The 17,027-nt window shown below is 44.9% G+C and overlaps 1 protein-coding gene across 10 annotated transcripts in view; it reads left to right on the top strand.

Moving 5' to 3' along the window:
* ALS2CL (ALS2 C-terminal like) overlaps window positions 1-17,027 on the top strand; it is a 703,387-nt gene that overhangs the window by 639,725 nt on the left and 46,635 nt on the right. For 8 of the 10 annotated variants that reach the window (XM_066585161.1, XM_066585160.1, XM_066585155.1 and 5 more), the window contains one exon: window positions 14,779-14,917. In XM_066585161.1, the coding sequence (XP_066441258.1) occupies window positions 14,828-14,917 (90 nt within the window). In that variant the 5' untranslated portion in view covers window positions 14,779-14,827. Of the gene's footprint in view, window positions 1-11,796; window positions 11,863-14,778; window positions 14,918-17,027 lie in introns of all 10 variants that reach the window. The other 2 variants (XM_066585158.1, XM_066585159.1) reach the window with 1 other exon arrangement.

Genomic DNA, 17,027 nt, shown 5'->3' with positions numbered 1-17,027 from the left:
AAAATCATATGTCGTGATAAGCCCAGCCCCTGACCACACCACTCTGTCCCGCTTTGACACTGGGAAAATCTGGTCACCTTAGAGTGGATCAGTGCATGCGGTCAGCCCTCCACAAGCAATGTGTACTCAGGGGGATGCGGAAACAGAGGTGCCAGCTCCTGGCAGGAGGTGAAGGACGAGGAAGTGGAGGTGGAAGATGATGAGGTGCTTGACCCAATATAGACAGTCAGGGAAAGTCATCATAGTAGCTAGCAGGAGGGGAAAAAAAGAAGAGGCGGACGTTGCGGGGCAGCACCCTGCTAGGACTGGGAGTAGGGTGTTGAAGAAAAACATAAGTGTCGTATCGTCACCCTCAGCTATTACTAGTTGCAGCAGCACCAACATCAGGCCCACAGCTAGTTCTACTCACAGGACTTGTGCAGCCTAGATATTCTTTCAATCTGTACACGATGAGAGAAGAGTCGTCATCTGTAAGATCTGTGGTAGGCGTTTAAAACGTGGCAAGAACATAAACCAACTCCAACACAACGAGTATGATCAGCCACATGAACTGCCACCACCCGCTACCTTGAAGAGCTCACCTGGGATGGAGGGCAAAGAGTCAGCCTTATCCCGCTCTCTTCCACTGCTGTAGCTCTTCCTCCATCTCTCACCCTGGTCATGTAGTAGCCTCTGAGCACAAAGGGGCAGTTTTGTGTAGGGGTAGTAGCAGGACTACTTCAGGCCTCTCCTCTGCAACTGTTGACCAGGCTGCGGGCTTCAGAGGCAGGACTGGGAAACTGAGAGCAGACGTTGAGTCGCCAACATTGACATCCACCCCATATTCCAGCTTGCCCCAGGTTAGCAGCCAGCCCTCCATCCCCCAGCTATGGGAATTTTAAAAAATACCACCTTAGCCATCCAATGGGAATGCTGCCCTTCAGGCTTGTGGACTCAGAGGCCTTCTGAAATGTGATGCTCCATGCTAACCCACAGTACTAGATGCTGAGCTGCCATTTCTTTGCCCAAAAAGCCGTCTCTGCCCTGCACCGCTATGCAAGTTATAATGTGTCCCTGGTGTTGCAGAACGCTGTCAGTGGCAGGGGGCACCTAACTATGGGCACGTGGTCAAGCAAGCATGACCAAGGGATTTGCATATGTTGAAGAGCACACTGGGTCATTTTTCCGTGAGTTGGGCATGCAACTGAAAGTGATTGGGCCACGTTTCATGGTATGCCCAAAACTTGCATGATATTCATCCGTGTCTGCCCCCTCCTCCTCTTTATACCACCATTAAACACCTTCCATATCAGCACAGATATGTGTATGTGACAAAACTGGGGCCTTCATACTGCGCTGCACGTGGTAAACACCAACATGCGTATTCCAGATGTGTGGCTGTATTCCCCTGCAGTTTGGGATGGAGTAGGGTGGGGCTTCAGGTGCATTGGGGACCTTCTGGAGTACAAATTAGTGAACCCGATTTTTCCTCCCACTGATTTTAATTGGAGTCGGAATCTGCTGTCCCAATTCACACTGATATCATCCCAATCCCAACCGATTATTCCACAAATAGTGATGTTATATGGGTTTTAGTGGGATCATTGGTCAATGCACTGATGGTATGCTGATTACAGTGGGGTCAGTCCTGGAAAAACACCGGTCAAATGGCAGAAATAGCAAAAAAAATAGTAAAAATTCGAACTTGTCAAAAAATTGAAAAATCTTTATTTTAGTCCTCAAAAAGATAGACAAACAGACAGACCCCCGACCAATCCCACTTATACGTTTCTGTAACTCACAATTAACCCTCAGTCTCCAGATCTGTAACACTGTGAAGTTTACGGGAAATCTTCATGTCCGATACAACAGAGTCAGTATCGGCGAACCTTTCCGCAATATCAATTGTGGAAGGGCCGTGGGTCGGCCTGCTTCCATTGACTTCAATGGAAGCTGTCCGTGCAGAATGCGCAATAAAATATGCTGCGATTCTTTCTCCGCTTGTGGAAATCGCAATTCGATTCCGTGAGTGTGCAGGAAGAAGCATTTTTTAATAGCATGCTATCGAAAGTATTTGCTGCAGATCCGCAGTGCAGACGCTAGCCGCGAATTCTGCAATGCAAATCCTTTCATATGCAGCCGGCCTTACAGAGTGTTTTTTGGTTTTTATACAGTTAATTATTTCTCAGAAAGATACTAAGCTGAAGGAAATGGAGGCAGAAATCAAGGAGGTCCGTTCAGTTGTGGAAAGTTTCTCTATTTTACCAGATTACAAAGTCCATGATAAAGGCCAGTAGTCAGTCGGTGCTCAGACTCCGTTGTATTGGCCATCAGGATTCCTAGTAAACATCCCAGATCTGGAGACTGAGGCTTAATTGTGATTTACAGATTTACACTGGTGCTGCCTTAAGGCCCATTTACACGGACGGGATGAATGTCGGGCAAACGATGCCTGACACTCGTCTTTGTGTGTACTCGCTCCCGTGCTGCTGCATAGGAGCGAGTATCGCTGGCTCTCTGATAGAGCGGCCAGCAGGGAGGCAGGGCGGCTGGAGGAGATTTCACTTCTCGCTCTCCCCCGTCCCTCTCGATTGACTTAACACAGTACTGAACAGTTGCTGTCTAAGTGAATGGAGAGGGGCGGGGCAGAGCGAGGAGAGAAATCTCCTCCAGCCGCCCCGCTGCGAGCCAACGATACTCCTATGCAAAAGCACATGAGCGAGTACATGCGGGGACGAGTGTCGGGCATAATTTGCCTGACATTCGTCCCGCGTGAATGGGGTTTTAGTTGGACAAGTGCCATAGAGAGGACTATAGTAGAGATCACTCAGAGTGTCAAGTATAGACACAGTCAGCTGATCTCTTTCGATAAGTCACAGTAAATTATCATTGAACTGGTTAGTGTTCCTTGGGATGGAAAGACAACAAACCAGACAAATCACCAGCCATGCAGATGTCTACATTGCTAGTAATCAGTCATTCCAATCCTTATAGTGATTTAGCAGTTTTATATTTGGGTTGAGCTTTTGGCGCCTGCTCCGAGGGAGGGAGGGGAAGATAATTATACCACAGCTCTCAGACATGTTGATACAGTTCACTGTGTGTAGGTGCGATGGTGGGACTGACACCACCTATAGCATTTATAAACAAAACCGCCCATAATGCATTGTGGCGCACTGTCTGGATTCACAATAATGATGAAGACCTGGGGAGAGTCCTTCAGGTGCACGGCTGGCTGTAGGTGCAACGGTTCCTCATATGTCCAATGAGGCTGCAAGAAAAAAAGCCATCTCCTTTGTTAGAAAAATATATTAAAACAGATTCCATAGAATAAAAGTCAGTGCACACAGAGGTGCCGCCGCGTACGCGTTTCGGAGCAGCAAGGCTCCGTGATCACAGCATAGTAGATGTGACATCACTAAATGCAAAAGCCTCAATGACAAATCGAAACTCTGATGCAAAACCCATCTCTTAACTGCATACATCATAAGGAGAAAGAAGCCCATTGGAGTATATTCAATAAATAACAGTATGCAATGTACATCAAAGGATTAAAAGTATTCAATGAATATTCAATAAATCAACTAGATCACTCTTATAATTCAGTGATCACCGAGAGGTTCCAACTGCTAGAGAGAATCCACTCACTGAAAAAGGAGCTTTTAAAAACGTTACCTTTATTAATATCAATTAAAAACAGAAACTGGGCAGATACCAGTAAATATCATATAGAAATACCCCATAAAAATTAGGAACATGGCACAGAGAAAAATACCAATTGTGGCTCTCTGTGTGAAACCGTTAAATAACAAAAAATACCAGATTATGTATCCTGGAAATTAGTTTTCGGGTAAAAATGTATGCCAATCACTCAAATGCCATTTATGTCAGCTCACTAGGACTCCTACTATATAGAGAAAAAGCTACCCTCATAAATATACAATCCAAGGAGGAGCAACATACTAATCCCTGAACTTGCCAGACTCAAACTGGCTAAGTTCCCAGAACTTGGTTAACTCTCCGCTCACTGAACTCCACGTGTTTCCCTAGCTTAGATATTCACTAGTTCATCAGGAGCAGTACGAATTAGAGAAACAAAAATGGTAGACTACTGTATAAGCAGCCGTGGTGCCTGGCTGACAGCAAGTCAGATATTAATGCAACCAGCCAGACCACGGTGAGGTGGGCAACACTGATGGCAGTCATGGTGGCTCTGCTCCTTTTTCTCACCAGTTGGAAAAATAATAAATTGACTTTTGGCTATTTGGGCTACCTGTAAAGTCGGATAGGATGAGATGGTAATTGTCAAGTTCATGACACCAGTCCATATACAGGCTGAGACCTGTGCCGGACAAAATAATAAAAATTGGAAAATAAAATAAAACTTCTCCTTTCCCCTGAAGTGTAGTGTAGTACCTCAGTTACTGTTATTTTATTCGGTTTCCTGTCTGTTCCTTTTTCTCTATCCTTCTTAGCTTGGGACAACTATTACTTTCTACAGCTGTCTTCCAATCTTCTCCAATTCTTGTGCAACTTTTTGTACTCACACTTCACTCCTTCCCACCACACTGGTTTTCTCAAGTTCTATTTACTCGTCAGTCGACTCTGCTCTCTAGAACAACTGGTCTGTTGGACTCCTCTCAGCTCCTCCCCCTCTCTTTTATCTGAAATCACTAGACTAACCTAATGCTTGGGCACTTTTCCCGCATCCCAGGGCAGCTACTTTCCATATGGCTAACTGACCAATGGGGACTAAATCAGCGTTTCCTAAACATAGAGTGAGTGTCAAAACAACCAAACTTTATTTTAGGCTTCCCGATTTAAGACCCACCTGCTCCAATGAACTGCTCTTGAGGGTTTCTTAACCTTCTCACTACCAGTAAATTGTAATGTGGACATGGAACCCGCATGTTTCTCAATGAAGTGTCTTGCTATGACCTGATACAATATTCTCTGCAGTTCTGGATCTTAGTTATCTCGTGGTGCAGTCCACGTATGGTAAGCCACATGCGGTGCAATAAATATTATAAATCACGTATTGGGAGCCACAATTAATAATTGATTTGATATTAAAACAAGACAATCCAACCGTGGTGTAAAAGACAGATGTTTTGAGGCCATATTTGCATACGCTGCATTGTCTGTTCCCACATTTAAAGAATCCTTTCAAGGTGTTTGAATTGTCGTGGGGTTAATACTCGCGGGGTGATAAAATGTCCTGCATGTTCTGTGATTTTTTTTTTTTAGGGACACATAGCACACCCTGATCCAATATTTGTTGGAAAATGCTATCTTGTTTTAGGGTAAGAAGATAAGACTAAAGCAGTGCTGAATTCCTAGTTTATGATGTCAAAAACAGCCTTGTCGTTTTTGAAGTTCTTAACATTCCTAAGTTTGTCTACCAAAAGCTGCTCCCTATTGATGTTCCTTACCCTGTTGGACGCTCCAGTGAGCAGCCAATTTTCTTTTGCCTTCTCTCTTAAGCCTATGGCGTACAGGATTTCTTCTTTGGCCTTTGTATAACCATCATTCTCTAAGCTAAACATCTTCACCCTGATAAATTGCCCCGCAGGAATGGCTTTTATTGTGTTGGGGTAATGACAATTGTCCGCTCTCAAAATAGTAATCCTCACATTGGGTTTCTTATGTAGGGAAGTTATTATCCTCCTATTGTCCTTTATCGGCTGTTAAGTTGATGTCCAAAAACTATGCATTGGGTGTCCATGTGGCTGGTGGGTTTTAGATTATAACAGTTCCTATTTAAGTAGTCCACAAAATCCTGTTTGGGTGCCACACTGCGACCCCAAATAACAATGAGGTAATCAATGTAGCGCCCATAGCACATTATCTGATCATTAAATGGGTTGTGAGCTGTGAAGATTACCCCTTTTTCCCACCCTAAGGCTTCTTTCACATGAGCGCATATCGGCCAGCCGTTTTCACAGCAAATGCGCCGATCTCACCAGGCCATCTCCCATTTCCCCTCCCTCCTCATTGCAGGCTTACCTGTCTTCCTCCCCTTTCGTTTTGTGCAATGGGAGGGGGCGGTATGAGGGCGGAGCCAAGGGATAGTCCACCCCGCCTCCTCCAATTGATGGCTATAGACAAGGGGCAGGTACTTAGCTCCACCTCTGTTCCGCCCCTTGTCCATAGCATCAATGGGAGGAGGTGGGGCGGACCAGCACTTAGCTCCGCCCCATCCCACCCCCTCCAAATGCACAGAACGAAAGGTGGAGGAAGACAGGTAAGCCTGCACAGGTGGGGGGAGGAGAAGAGAGGGAGGGAGTTTAGCAGCCACGCTGCTAAACTCCCTCCCACCTACGGCTGCTGCCATTGGCTCCCATAGGAGCCCGTGCAGCGGCTGGACGTATTCTAGCTAAAACATAGTTCCAGAACTATGTTTTGGCTCTGATGTAAAAACATCCGGCACTATATTGGCTTGGCCGGGTGTTTTTACGTCCCACCAATATGCCCATGTGATTTGATGCATTGGAATCAATTGCATCAGATCACAGCGCATATCGGACGGCCGTGAAAACGCTGGGCGATATGCCCTCATGTGAAAGAAGCCTAAAACTGCTATCAAGCCAAATATGATTGTCCTCACAAGTAAAGTTTTGTAGACCCCCTATCTACTTTTCTGCTGTCGTTAAGATATCCAGGGCCCCATGGTACTAATGGTTGAACCACTTGATCCACCGAAGTGCTCAACTTTTTATTTAGACGTAAAGAGGGAGGGAACACATTTTTTGTAGGTGTGTGGGCAAAATCAGACAATCTGGCAGTAAATATTTAACCTGCTTTTCATTAAGAACCTGCATACTTTCTCCTTCCCTCAATAAGTTTTCAAAGAGACTCTTTGACTTACTAAGCTTATAGGCTGAAAGTAGGTGACCCACTGAGTCCGGGATGTAAGTGTTATGTTTAATCATTTTTTCTTAATCTTTGCATATAAAAAAATAGGCACAAAGTAACAAGTAGGTCTCGCAGGACTCGTAAACAGGATATATAAGAAGGTACATCATTTTGAGAGACTAGGAGCCAGCACAAACCTTTACTCCTGCTGATAGTCGCGGAGCATTGAGCTATTTAATGTATGAAAGGAGTAATAGCCTACAGAACCAAACTTTTACATAAGTGCGCTGTTTTTGCGTTCCTCGGTATCATAGTACCTTTCAATAACTGCAGAAAAGGAAAAAGAGGAGGACATAAAAAAGAAAGAAGGAAGAGAAGGAAAAAAAAGGGAAAAATTTGTGGGGAAATAATAAGTGGATGTATAAGTTGTGTGCAGGGGGGAATAAGGTAGGGCGTTCGAAATAGTAATCCCCATTGTCAAGCAAAGGATACAGGTGGACCCTGGGCTTATGTAAGTGTCAAGAAAATATATTGCGCAACTCTATTGAGGACTTGAAGCCAATCCACATTTTCCACACCGCCAGAAATGTATGTTTCCCTAGAGTGTTCTGCGCACAGTTCCTCCATATGGCATATGTGGGACATTTCATGTTGCCATTCTGACATCGAGGGAACAACAGTGGTTCGCCAATGGCGCGGGATGACCGTTCTAGCTGGCTTCAACAGGTCACAACACCACACATGTGTCATAGTGCCCCTATAGGTTCCACAGTGCCAACACCCCTCAGGGATAAAAGGAACAATGGTGTGGAGGGGAGTTGGGTATCTGTACCACCTTGTCAATATTTTGTAATTTTTTTCTTGAGCGGCAGATGCCATGGATAATTTATGCGTGAAGATAAACTCCTTCTGCCAGTCATTTTGTGGGATTGTGTCACCCAGCTCCCGCTCCCAAGCCACTTTGAAGCTGGGATCAGTCGTGAGGGACTTGCGAATCAACAAGCCATATATCAGGGCTACTATATGTGTCGGAGGGGACTTCTGGGTAAACAAATTCTCAAAGGGTGTGAGGGTGGATTCAAAAGCCCTTCTGTCGCATTGAGTGGTAAGGAAACAGTGCAACTGGAGGAATTCCAGCCAAAAAAGACTGCGCTTACTGAATATATTTTTTAGTTCCTGAAACGACGGTGTTGAAGAACCGTTAAGGATGTCGTGGACTCTAGGGTCCTCCCTTGCCTCCCATCCCATGAAGTGTTCTCGAGTATCCCCTGGTGCGAATGCTGAGTTCAATAGTAGTTGTGTAAGGGGGCTGTCAACTCTCTAGTTAGCAGAGAGGGTCTGAACCCTGTCGCAGGGTCGGATCCATGGGGGGATTCTTAGAGGGATTGTTCTAGATCCACCCATTGTTTATGTGCCAGTCTAAAAAATGTGTTAGGACCACCGCCTTGTCATGGGGGTCAGGGGCCTTCTGAAAGCTTCGAGGGCTGCCATTGCATATTACTGATCAAGGCATGCTTGTGGCATGGCTTGATAAATTCCCTGTCAGATTGTAGTATAATGTAATACTATGGTATTGTATCATGTTGCAGGAGTGATCAAACCATCGCAAGTTCTTGTCCCCTATGGGGACTAAAAATATATATATATATATATATATATATATATATAAAATGTTTAAAAATGGCTTATTACTTATTTAAAAAAATAAAGGGTAATAAAAGTCTTAAAAAAAACTTTTGCCATATTTATAATAAATTCTAAATAAAAAAACTTCAAAACATACTTTGTAACGCTGTACCCATAAAAATTTCTACGTATCAAATTAATGCGTTATTTACCCCGTACGGTGAACGTCATCAGAAAAAAAAGTTACGCCAGAAATATGATCAAAAAGTCTGTATGCTGCAGTATGTACATCGTAAAAACAAGACCCTCACCCGCCAAAGATGGTGGAATATCGTGGGTTTTTTTCCATTTCATTCCACTTAGAATGTTTTAAAAAGGTTTTTAGGACACTATATGGTACATTAAATAGTACCATTGAAAAAAAAGAACTCGTCCCGCAAAAAGCCCTCAGACAGGTATGTTGATGGATAAATAAAAGATATGAGTTTTTTTGTTTTTTTTTAAACGTTGGAGGAAAAACTAAAAATTAAAAAAAAAAGAGGCGGTCCTTAAGGGGTTAAAGGGCTAAAATTAGATGACAGATTCCCTTTTATTTTCAATTCACATTGTGTGATTGGGTCCTGCGTAATTTGTGATATGTATAGGTGTCCCCCACTAGATTATATATTGGGGAGCAATGTGGCATCTGGAACAACTACCGAGCCCCCTTTATTTGCTTCTTTCCTACTTGGTGTTGATGTTCTCTAAAGACTTGAATTCACATTCCATAGCATACTGAAAATCATCCAGTAGCGATAGTCATCAACTAATGGGGTAGAAAGCTTGATTAGACATGAAATGACACATACTTCCAACATCTTGAACATCCTGTTGTAATGGATCATTGCTTTCACGATGCAAACCCTGCGACTCCAAAAGTGTTAGCGGTTCCAAAAACTGTAAGTTATTATATTCATAGTCTGTATGTTCACATTCGGAATCTGCTGTTTATTACTGTCCAAATTGTTGCTTAACGGTTAAGGACAAATCTGTTCAACTACAACAAAGCTGCTTTCACACGGGCTACAAGATCGCATGTATGTGAAGCCCGTGGCTTCCAATGGCTTCCTTCACATTAGCGATGTTTTGTCTGATGCTATGTTGCTAAAAATAAAAGATTACCACATGCTGAATATTGCCGCGATTTGCTGTTTTGTAGCCCATGTTTCCCTATGGAGCCTTGTTTATCGTATCAAAAGCCCGTACTTGCAATTTCCGTGTGCAAATCTCCGATTCTTTCCCAATACCTGTAACTTCCTCAGGCAAAATGCTGGGAGTCAATTCTGGTATGTTGTTCCCTTAGATTTGTAGATGTTTCTATGTCTGTTTGCAGCTAGGATATCTGCCTCTTTTTCCTATCTCATCCCCTCCTCCTTCTCCATTTTTTGTGCCAGGTTGCATGTGGAAGTGCCAGCCACATACCTGCTTTCCTCCAAGCTGGAATATTCCACACTAAATAACTCCTCATTAGTATCTGTTGTGTTCAACTCTGAGGATGAGAAGCAACATGTGCCTCCATGCTGCGTCTTCCCCCATGTTTGGATTTCTTAAGAATGGATCTTGGTGCATGTTTTGGCTTGTTGTTACTCCAATTAGACACTTTATATTCTCTGTAATCCTCGTGCTCTTGGGTACTGTGGTATCTTGTCTCCACCACAAGTAAAGGTGGAGACATCGTGAAGGACAGTATCCGCCCTATTTACGCCCCTAAGCTCCTGATTGGCTAGGGATGGAGCCAGCTCCAGGAGCTGGCTGAGGAGCAACATGACCGGGCGCAGCAGGATGGAGGCAGGCTGATGCTGGACTTGCCCCACCTGTATCCGGGAGACAACAAGGCAGGGCACCGTAGAGGGGAGAGTGGCGCTGCGCAGCACAGTGGCAGGGACACTGGAAGTGCAGGAGCACCGACTGCACCAGGCAGAACCCTGGGGTGAGTGACAGGAGGAGGGAGGGTAACTGCTGGCAGAGGGCCTCTGCAGGAGGACCGGAGCAGCATAGCGTCAGCAAGACTCACAGCGCAGGAGCGCTGACTGGACCGCGCCGGGCTGAGTGGGAGGCGGGAGGGTAATTGATGGCAGAGGGCCCTCAGGAGCGGCACCTCCGCCGAATAACAGCCCAACACTTACATGCTATCTGCGGGGGAAGCCCAAGATAGCCGGTAGGGGTAACACATGCAGCACTTCCCTTCTTAACCCTTTCCAATCCAATTTTGGATTCAGGGTTTCCTTAAAGGCTTTCTCTTTTTGCTGTTATACAACGGTGCCATCTGCTGGCTAAAGCCAGTGTGCATGCACCAGAGAGGCTCTGACAGCGGAGTGGCTGGCAGTAGATGGTAAGATCTACTAGTATTTTGCAGACTTAGTATCCATAATCATTCTCTCATTTTTCAATATTTTCTTCTAACTTTTTATTTAACCGTTCATTCTCCTTGCTGGACCAAAATGTATTAAAAGTAGAATGGACTGATTGTATGATGGTTTTCAATTCTTTGAGTTTATTTGTCTCATGTTGTATAACCAATTTCATTAATGCTAGGCAGCACTTGGAAAGGACGTTATTCCATTCATTTAAGAGCCCAGGTGTATCAACGGTGGTGGGTGTCTTTTTTTTTTTTTTTTTTTATATGATACAGTGTATCATATTGCGTTCCACATTAGTTGTGAGCGGGTTCTGATGCCGCCATCTCTTGGGTTCCTGTTTCCTGGCTTTCTCTAGGTCAGCAAACAAATCCCTGCACGCAATAAACTCCATTGATTGTTTAGGTGTGGCACCAGAGACCCGAGCCAGTTTTTGTGATTTTACATCAGTTTCCTCCTTTGAAAGCACATCCATAATTGTTAATTCCACAGTATTTTCCATAAACACTCAGTTGTTATTACACAACGTTTCCTTATACTGAACAAATGTGTCCCATATGGCAAAATTCCAGTGGTGCTATTGAACAATACTATCCGAAGAGAACACAGAAAACTCAGTGCGGCGTACAGTCCGGATTCACAATCGTGAGGAAAGCCGTCAAGAGTCCCCCAGTGTAGGGCTGGCTGTAGGTCCAATGGCACTTCATATGTCCAATAAGGATATGTATTACAACAGGTCACATTACAGTGTGGACATATTATGATAGGGTCATATAACTGTGTGATCGTAATACAGCATGATCATATTACACTGCAGTCATATTACATTGTGATCATATTACTGGAGCTTCATATTACAATGCGATAATATTACGTTTAGGTCATATTACAAGGACATAATTTTAGAGTGTGATCATATTACAGTATGATCATTTTACAGGGTCATATCAGCAAGATGGGAGCACACAAGAACAGCTTAGTGAATGAATACAGCACCAGGACCAAGGTCAGTACATAAATACAGCACCAGAACCAAGCTCATACCATAAACACTGCACAAGTCAATCTTAATACAGATAGTCCCTTACTTGCGAACGTTTGAGTTACGAACTTCGCAAGATACAAACAATCTGTCCTGCACAGTATGATGTAATGCTATGGCACTACATCATACTGTGAGGGACCGGACAGACTTCTATCAAGCCTGTCCAGTCAGATCGAGGGACACTGTGCAGTTGCTAGGCAGCTGGAGGCCTTCTGAAAGGCCCCAGGGCTGCCTATGCAGGGCGCCTATCAAGCCGTGCGCTTGATAGGCACTCTGCATAGGCCGCCCTGAGGCCTTTCAAAAGGCCCCCGTCTGCCTAGCAACCACACAGCGTGTGATAAGATCGCAGGACACTGTATGAGACCCCTGAACGTCGGGTGCTGGCTGTTTCTTACAGTGGACACCTGGCGGCAGCAGTTCTGACAAGCTGCACCGCTCGTGGAAACTGTTAACGCTTTAAATACCGCCGTCCACCCGCGATCCCCTCCATACAACCATTTGTTCGGACATACGAACAAATGTACTTGCGAACTGGCTCCTGGAACGGAACCTGTTCGCAAGTAGAGGACTATCTGTATATAGATACAATACCAGAACCAAGTTCAGAACATAAATGCAGCCTCAGAACCAAGCTCGTAACGTAAATACAGCACCAGAACAAAGCTCATAACAAACACAGCATAAACCAGCATCACTACATAAGGGCTAATGCCCACGGCCGGATTTCTACCGCATTGTACCCAGCGTTGCACCGCAGCGATTAAGTTCTATTGAACCTAATAGCTCAATGTTCACGCTGCGGAACTCCACCGTGTGAAATAAACCACGGCATGTTCTAAATGCCGTGGGAATCGTGCGTCTGGCTTCCATTGTAATCAATGAAAGCTGTCCGTCACGCTATACTTACGCTGTAGTACAGCGGAAATATCGCGTGAATTGCCTTCTGGGGGCACTGATGGACTGACAGCGCCACCTTGGATCATCAGAGGGGCGTAAACCGAGTCAGGAGAAGGATGATTAATGTAATCCAACAATACTCTGGAGGAAGAGAATAATCTGGACAGGTGGACCTAAGGAGGAAGGGGAGGGGCTATCGTCCCCAGCCTAAATCCACCTGGTAGTACCCCTACAGGCTTGGTGACCAATGCCCCGTGCAACCACCGGGGTCGCATGTAGCCGAGGCCGGTCACGTCTATGTAATGTGTATGGTCAGCTGTACAATCCATGAGTCAGCTCTGCAGGAAATCCCACTTACATCATTATGAACATATTGACGTTCATGGATTTACAGTAATCCTGTAAATGTGGAAGTAACCAGCAAGTTCATATCAGAGCGGCGCTAGATTTATTGGCATTGTCACAACTGATGATGATTAATACATTTCTGTTATTTCGGACCCATGAATATGTAAATGAGAAGTTCTGTTCTAATGGTTCTATACAAGTTACAACCTTGAGCGACACCTGGTTTTAATTTCATCAGTACTGGCTAGATTTAATACTCCTAATCTTTAATGATATAGCACCAACATATTCCACAGCACTTTACACGTCAGAAGGAGGATAATGCTCGGCCGCACACACAAGGGGGTCACAGGAATGTCCCCACAACATTGTCACACTTACAAGGCCTGTGCGGTCGCCAGATTTATCACCTCTAGAACATGAATAGGACCATCTGGGACCCTAACTTTGACAGCCTACGGGTTTGTACGATCTAGAGGCTCAGTTACAGCAAATGTGGCCTGATATGCCGCAAAAATACGATATGGAACCTGTATGCCTCCATGCCTGTCTGTATCACATCTTGTATCCAAGCTAGAGGTGGTACAACAGGGTACTAGAGCCTCCATGCCCGTCCATATCGCATCTTGTATCCAAGCTAGAGGAGGTACAACAGGGTACTAGAGCCTCCATGCCTGCCTGTATCACATCTTGTATATAAGCTAGAGGAGGTACAACAGGGTACTAGAGCCTCCATGCCCGTCCATATCACATCTTGTATCCAAGCTAGAGGAGATACAACAGGATACTAGAGCCTCCCTTCAAATGATCAGTTTTTTTATAATAAATTCTCCTTCTGCTCTGATATCGTAATCACTTACTTATATCAGTGTTATAATCACACAGAGAAAGTTTCATTCCATTCCGACAACTTCTTCTAGGGAAAGGATGGTGTTTGACCAGGATTGTAGGATCTTTGATTTTTTTTTTTTTCTTAGCTTTTTTACACTTGAGAAAAAAAGGAATTTGCTATTTTTGTAACGATGAGTAAACTAGATTCTTATATGAAGGGAAGTGGAAGAAGTGCATCATTAACACTAGTTATAAAACCTCGGTTGCCACCACAGGCCAGCATGCAACTACTACCTCACTACTGAAGTGGGGGAGGGGCAAGACATTATAAATTATAATTAATATTAAGGGTTAAGGTTAAAATAAAAAAACTGTTGTTGCTGGGAAAGCTGGGTCCTAAATGGCTGTCATTAGAGCATCCTCTGGGGTTGTCGTCCAGCTTTCTTAGTGGTCTGAATGGCAAATCTGCCTATGTATGCGGTGGTATGAGACCAGGACTTGTACTGCTGCATAACTAGGAAAATATGCCACTCAGGACTCCAGAAAAGTTGGATGACAACCTGAGATCAGTTGTGATCAGGTAGAACTAAGGAACATCAAAGGAGAAAAGAAAGACTGATATTCACAGTGATCTTTTTGATATTGGGGATCTCCACCCTCCCCTCACCATTATAGCTGGCGCCAACACATTATTATACAGTGTAGCACTATATACACTTGCTTCATTATTGTAGTGGGACTGTTTGTTACTTTTGTGAATCTAGACCAATGCTGTTCCTGTTTCTTCTTCCTTCTCCTAAGTTGATGAATTTCTGACCCATGCTGAACCCACGATCGATCGCCACCAGCCATGTCCAGGATTTCATTATCAAGGAGGCTGGCCCGCCGTGACCCAAGTGGTAAAGACGTCAAGAAGCAGATAGATGAATCCACCATTAAGGTAGTCAGACACTTCACATACTGGACAGCAATCCAAAGATATTGCGGTATTTTTACTTGGATGAGCAAGTCATACGCCAGTCCAAGTAAAGTTTGCACTGGTGTAAGTGCGACAAATGTATTAACCCTTTCTAAGGCCTTAGTCAGACGGGCGTTTTTAGCCGCGATTTGCGCATGCGTCCGGCGATTTTTAAAACCATTGCTTTGCAATGGTATCGGACACATGAGCGCTTTTTATGCGCTCGTCCGATAAATTATAGAACAGAAATCGCAGATCGCACCTATCTGCGATCTGCGATTCCTGTTCTCTTCTCTATATGCGCTCAATGGGGCCGGCGGCAGCAGCGCCGACCCCATTGAGAACATATAGAAGACAAATCATTCTTCTCTGCCACAGCTGTAACAGCTGTGACAGAGAAGAACGATGTTTGCCCATTGAATTCAATGGAGCCAGCAATACAGCCGCTCCATTGAAAGCAATGGGCTGCCGGCGTGCGCGGGTTGAATTGTCGGGAAGGGCTTAAATATATAAGCCCTTCCCTGCAATTCATTCTAAAATGTGTTAAAATAAAAAAAAATTGTATACTCACCTTTCCGCTGCAGCTGGAGTCCAGCCGCGGCCGCAGTCAGTTCTCCTGAACTGCTTCTCGGCACTATTCAGCCGGCGGGGCTTTAAAATCCCCACCTGCTGAATGATCTGCCTCTGATTGGTCACAGCCCTGACCAATCAGAGGCAGGTTTCACTCACACACCCATTCATGAATTCATGAATGGGTGAGTGACTGCTGCCTCTCAGCGCTGAGCCAATCAGGGGCAGGTCTGACTCACATCCATTCATGAATTCATGAATGGGTGTGAGTGAGACATGCCTCTGATTGGCTCAGCGCTGAGCCAATCAGGGGGCAGGTCTGACTCACACCCCCTTCACACCCACTGCAGGACAGCTGCGCGGAGCTCCGGCTGCCGGGAGAAGGTAAGTATATATATATTTTTTATTTTTACACATTTTAGGATGAATTGCAGGGAGGGCTTATATATTTAAGCCCTTCCCGACAATTCATCCCGGGCTCGCCCGCAGCGCATTGCTTTAAATGGAGCCGGCTCTATTGCCGTCTCCATTGAATGCAATGCGCTGGACAGCTCCGGCCCGTTTCTAATGAAACGCGGCTAGGAGCAGATTTTTGGGCGATTGCGGGCGACTTGCGCGCACCGTTCACGCGATTTGCGGATGCGCATCCGTCATGCGATCCGCAAATCGCGTGAAAAAACGCCCATCTGACTAAGGCCTAATCCACTGTCTGACATCTAAGGACATTATGATTTAAGGCTGTACAGCTCTGATGTTGGAAGACGTCTGTCGGGGTTCTCTTACTGTATATTGCCAGCCTCTCTGCCGTTGGAGCCTATCCAACGTGTCACCTCATGCAGTACTGGCTTAAGCCAGGATATAACGCCGTTGTATAACAGCAGAAAAAGAGTAAGCCCCCTAGAAAAACCAAAATGCAAATTGGATTGGAAAGGGTTAAGAGGCGTATATCTCTTAATTAGTGATAAGCAAACTTTTGGTTCGACTGGTTCAACAAGCTCTACAAAATGTTCGGTTTTCTCCACATTAGTTTGAACAGAACCAGAAGTTTACAAAAACCCCTAAAACTCATGTATATCACTGTATAAGTGCCATAAAGGGCATCTCTAACACTCTGGGAGTGTCAGGCCGGGGCACACACGGGCCGATTCCAATTATGGAATACGCAATCGTTGTCCACGCAAAGGACATGCAGCAGAACAAAGCCATTCGAAGGCATGTACTTTCACTTTTTTGCTCAAATTCGTGGATACGAATTGTATATTCCGTGAGTGGCGGAAAAATCGCATCTTGCTCTATTTTACTGCGAACTCCAGGTGGATGGTTTTCATTGAAGTCAATGGAGGCCGTCCGCCCTGCAGCCCATACGCAATTAACATTGTGTATAGGCTGCGGGTACCAGGGTCATTGCTTATTGGCTGCGGGTACCTGGGTCATTGCTTATTGGCTGCGGGTACCTGGGTCATTGCTTAGTGACAGCGTGGGAAATACAAACAGTCCAAAAGAAAAGAAACTGTAAGGTGCA

This window comes from Eleutherodactylus coqui, chromosome 12 (assembly GCF_035609145.1).
Source record: "Eleutherodactylus coqui strain aEleCoq1 chromosome 12, aEleCoq1.hap1, whole genome shotgun sequence".
Lineage (NCBI taxonomy): Eukaryota > Metazoa > Chordata > Amphibia > Anura > Eleutherodactylidae > Eleutherodactylus > Eleutherodactylus coqui.
Note: the sequence above shows the minus strand (reverse complement) of the source record. Positions and strands in the feature narration are given on the sequence as shown.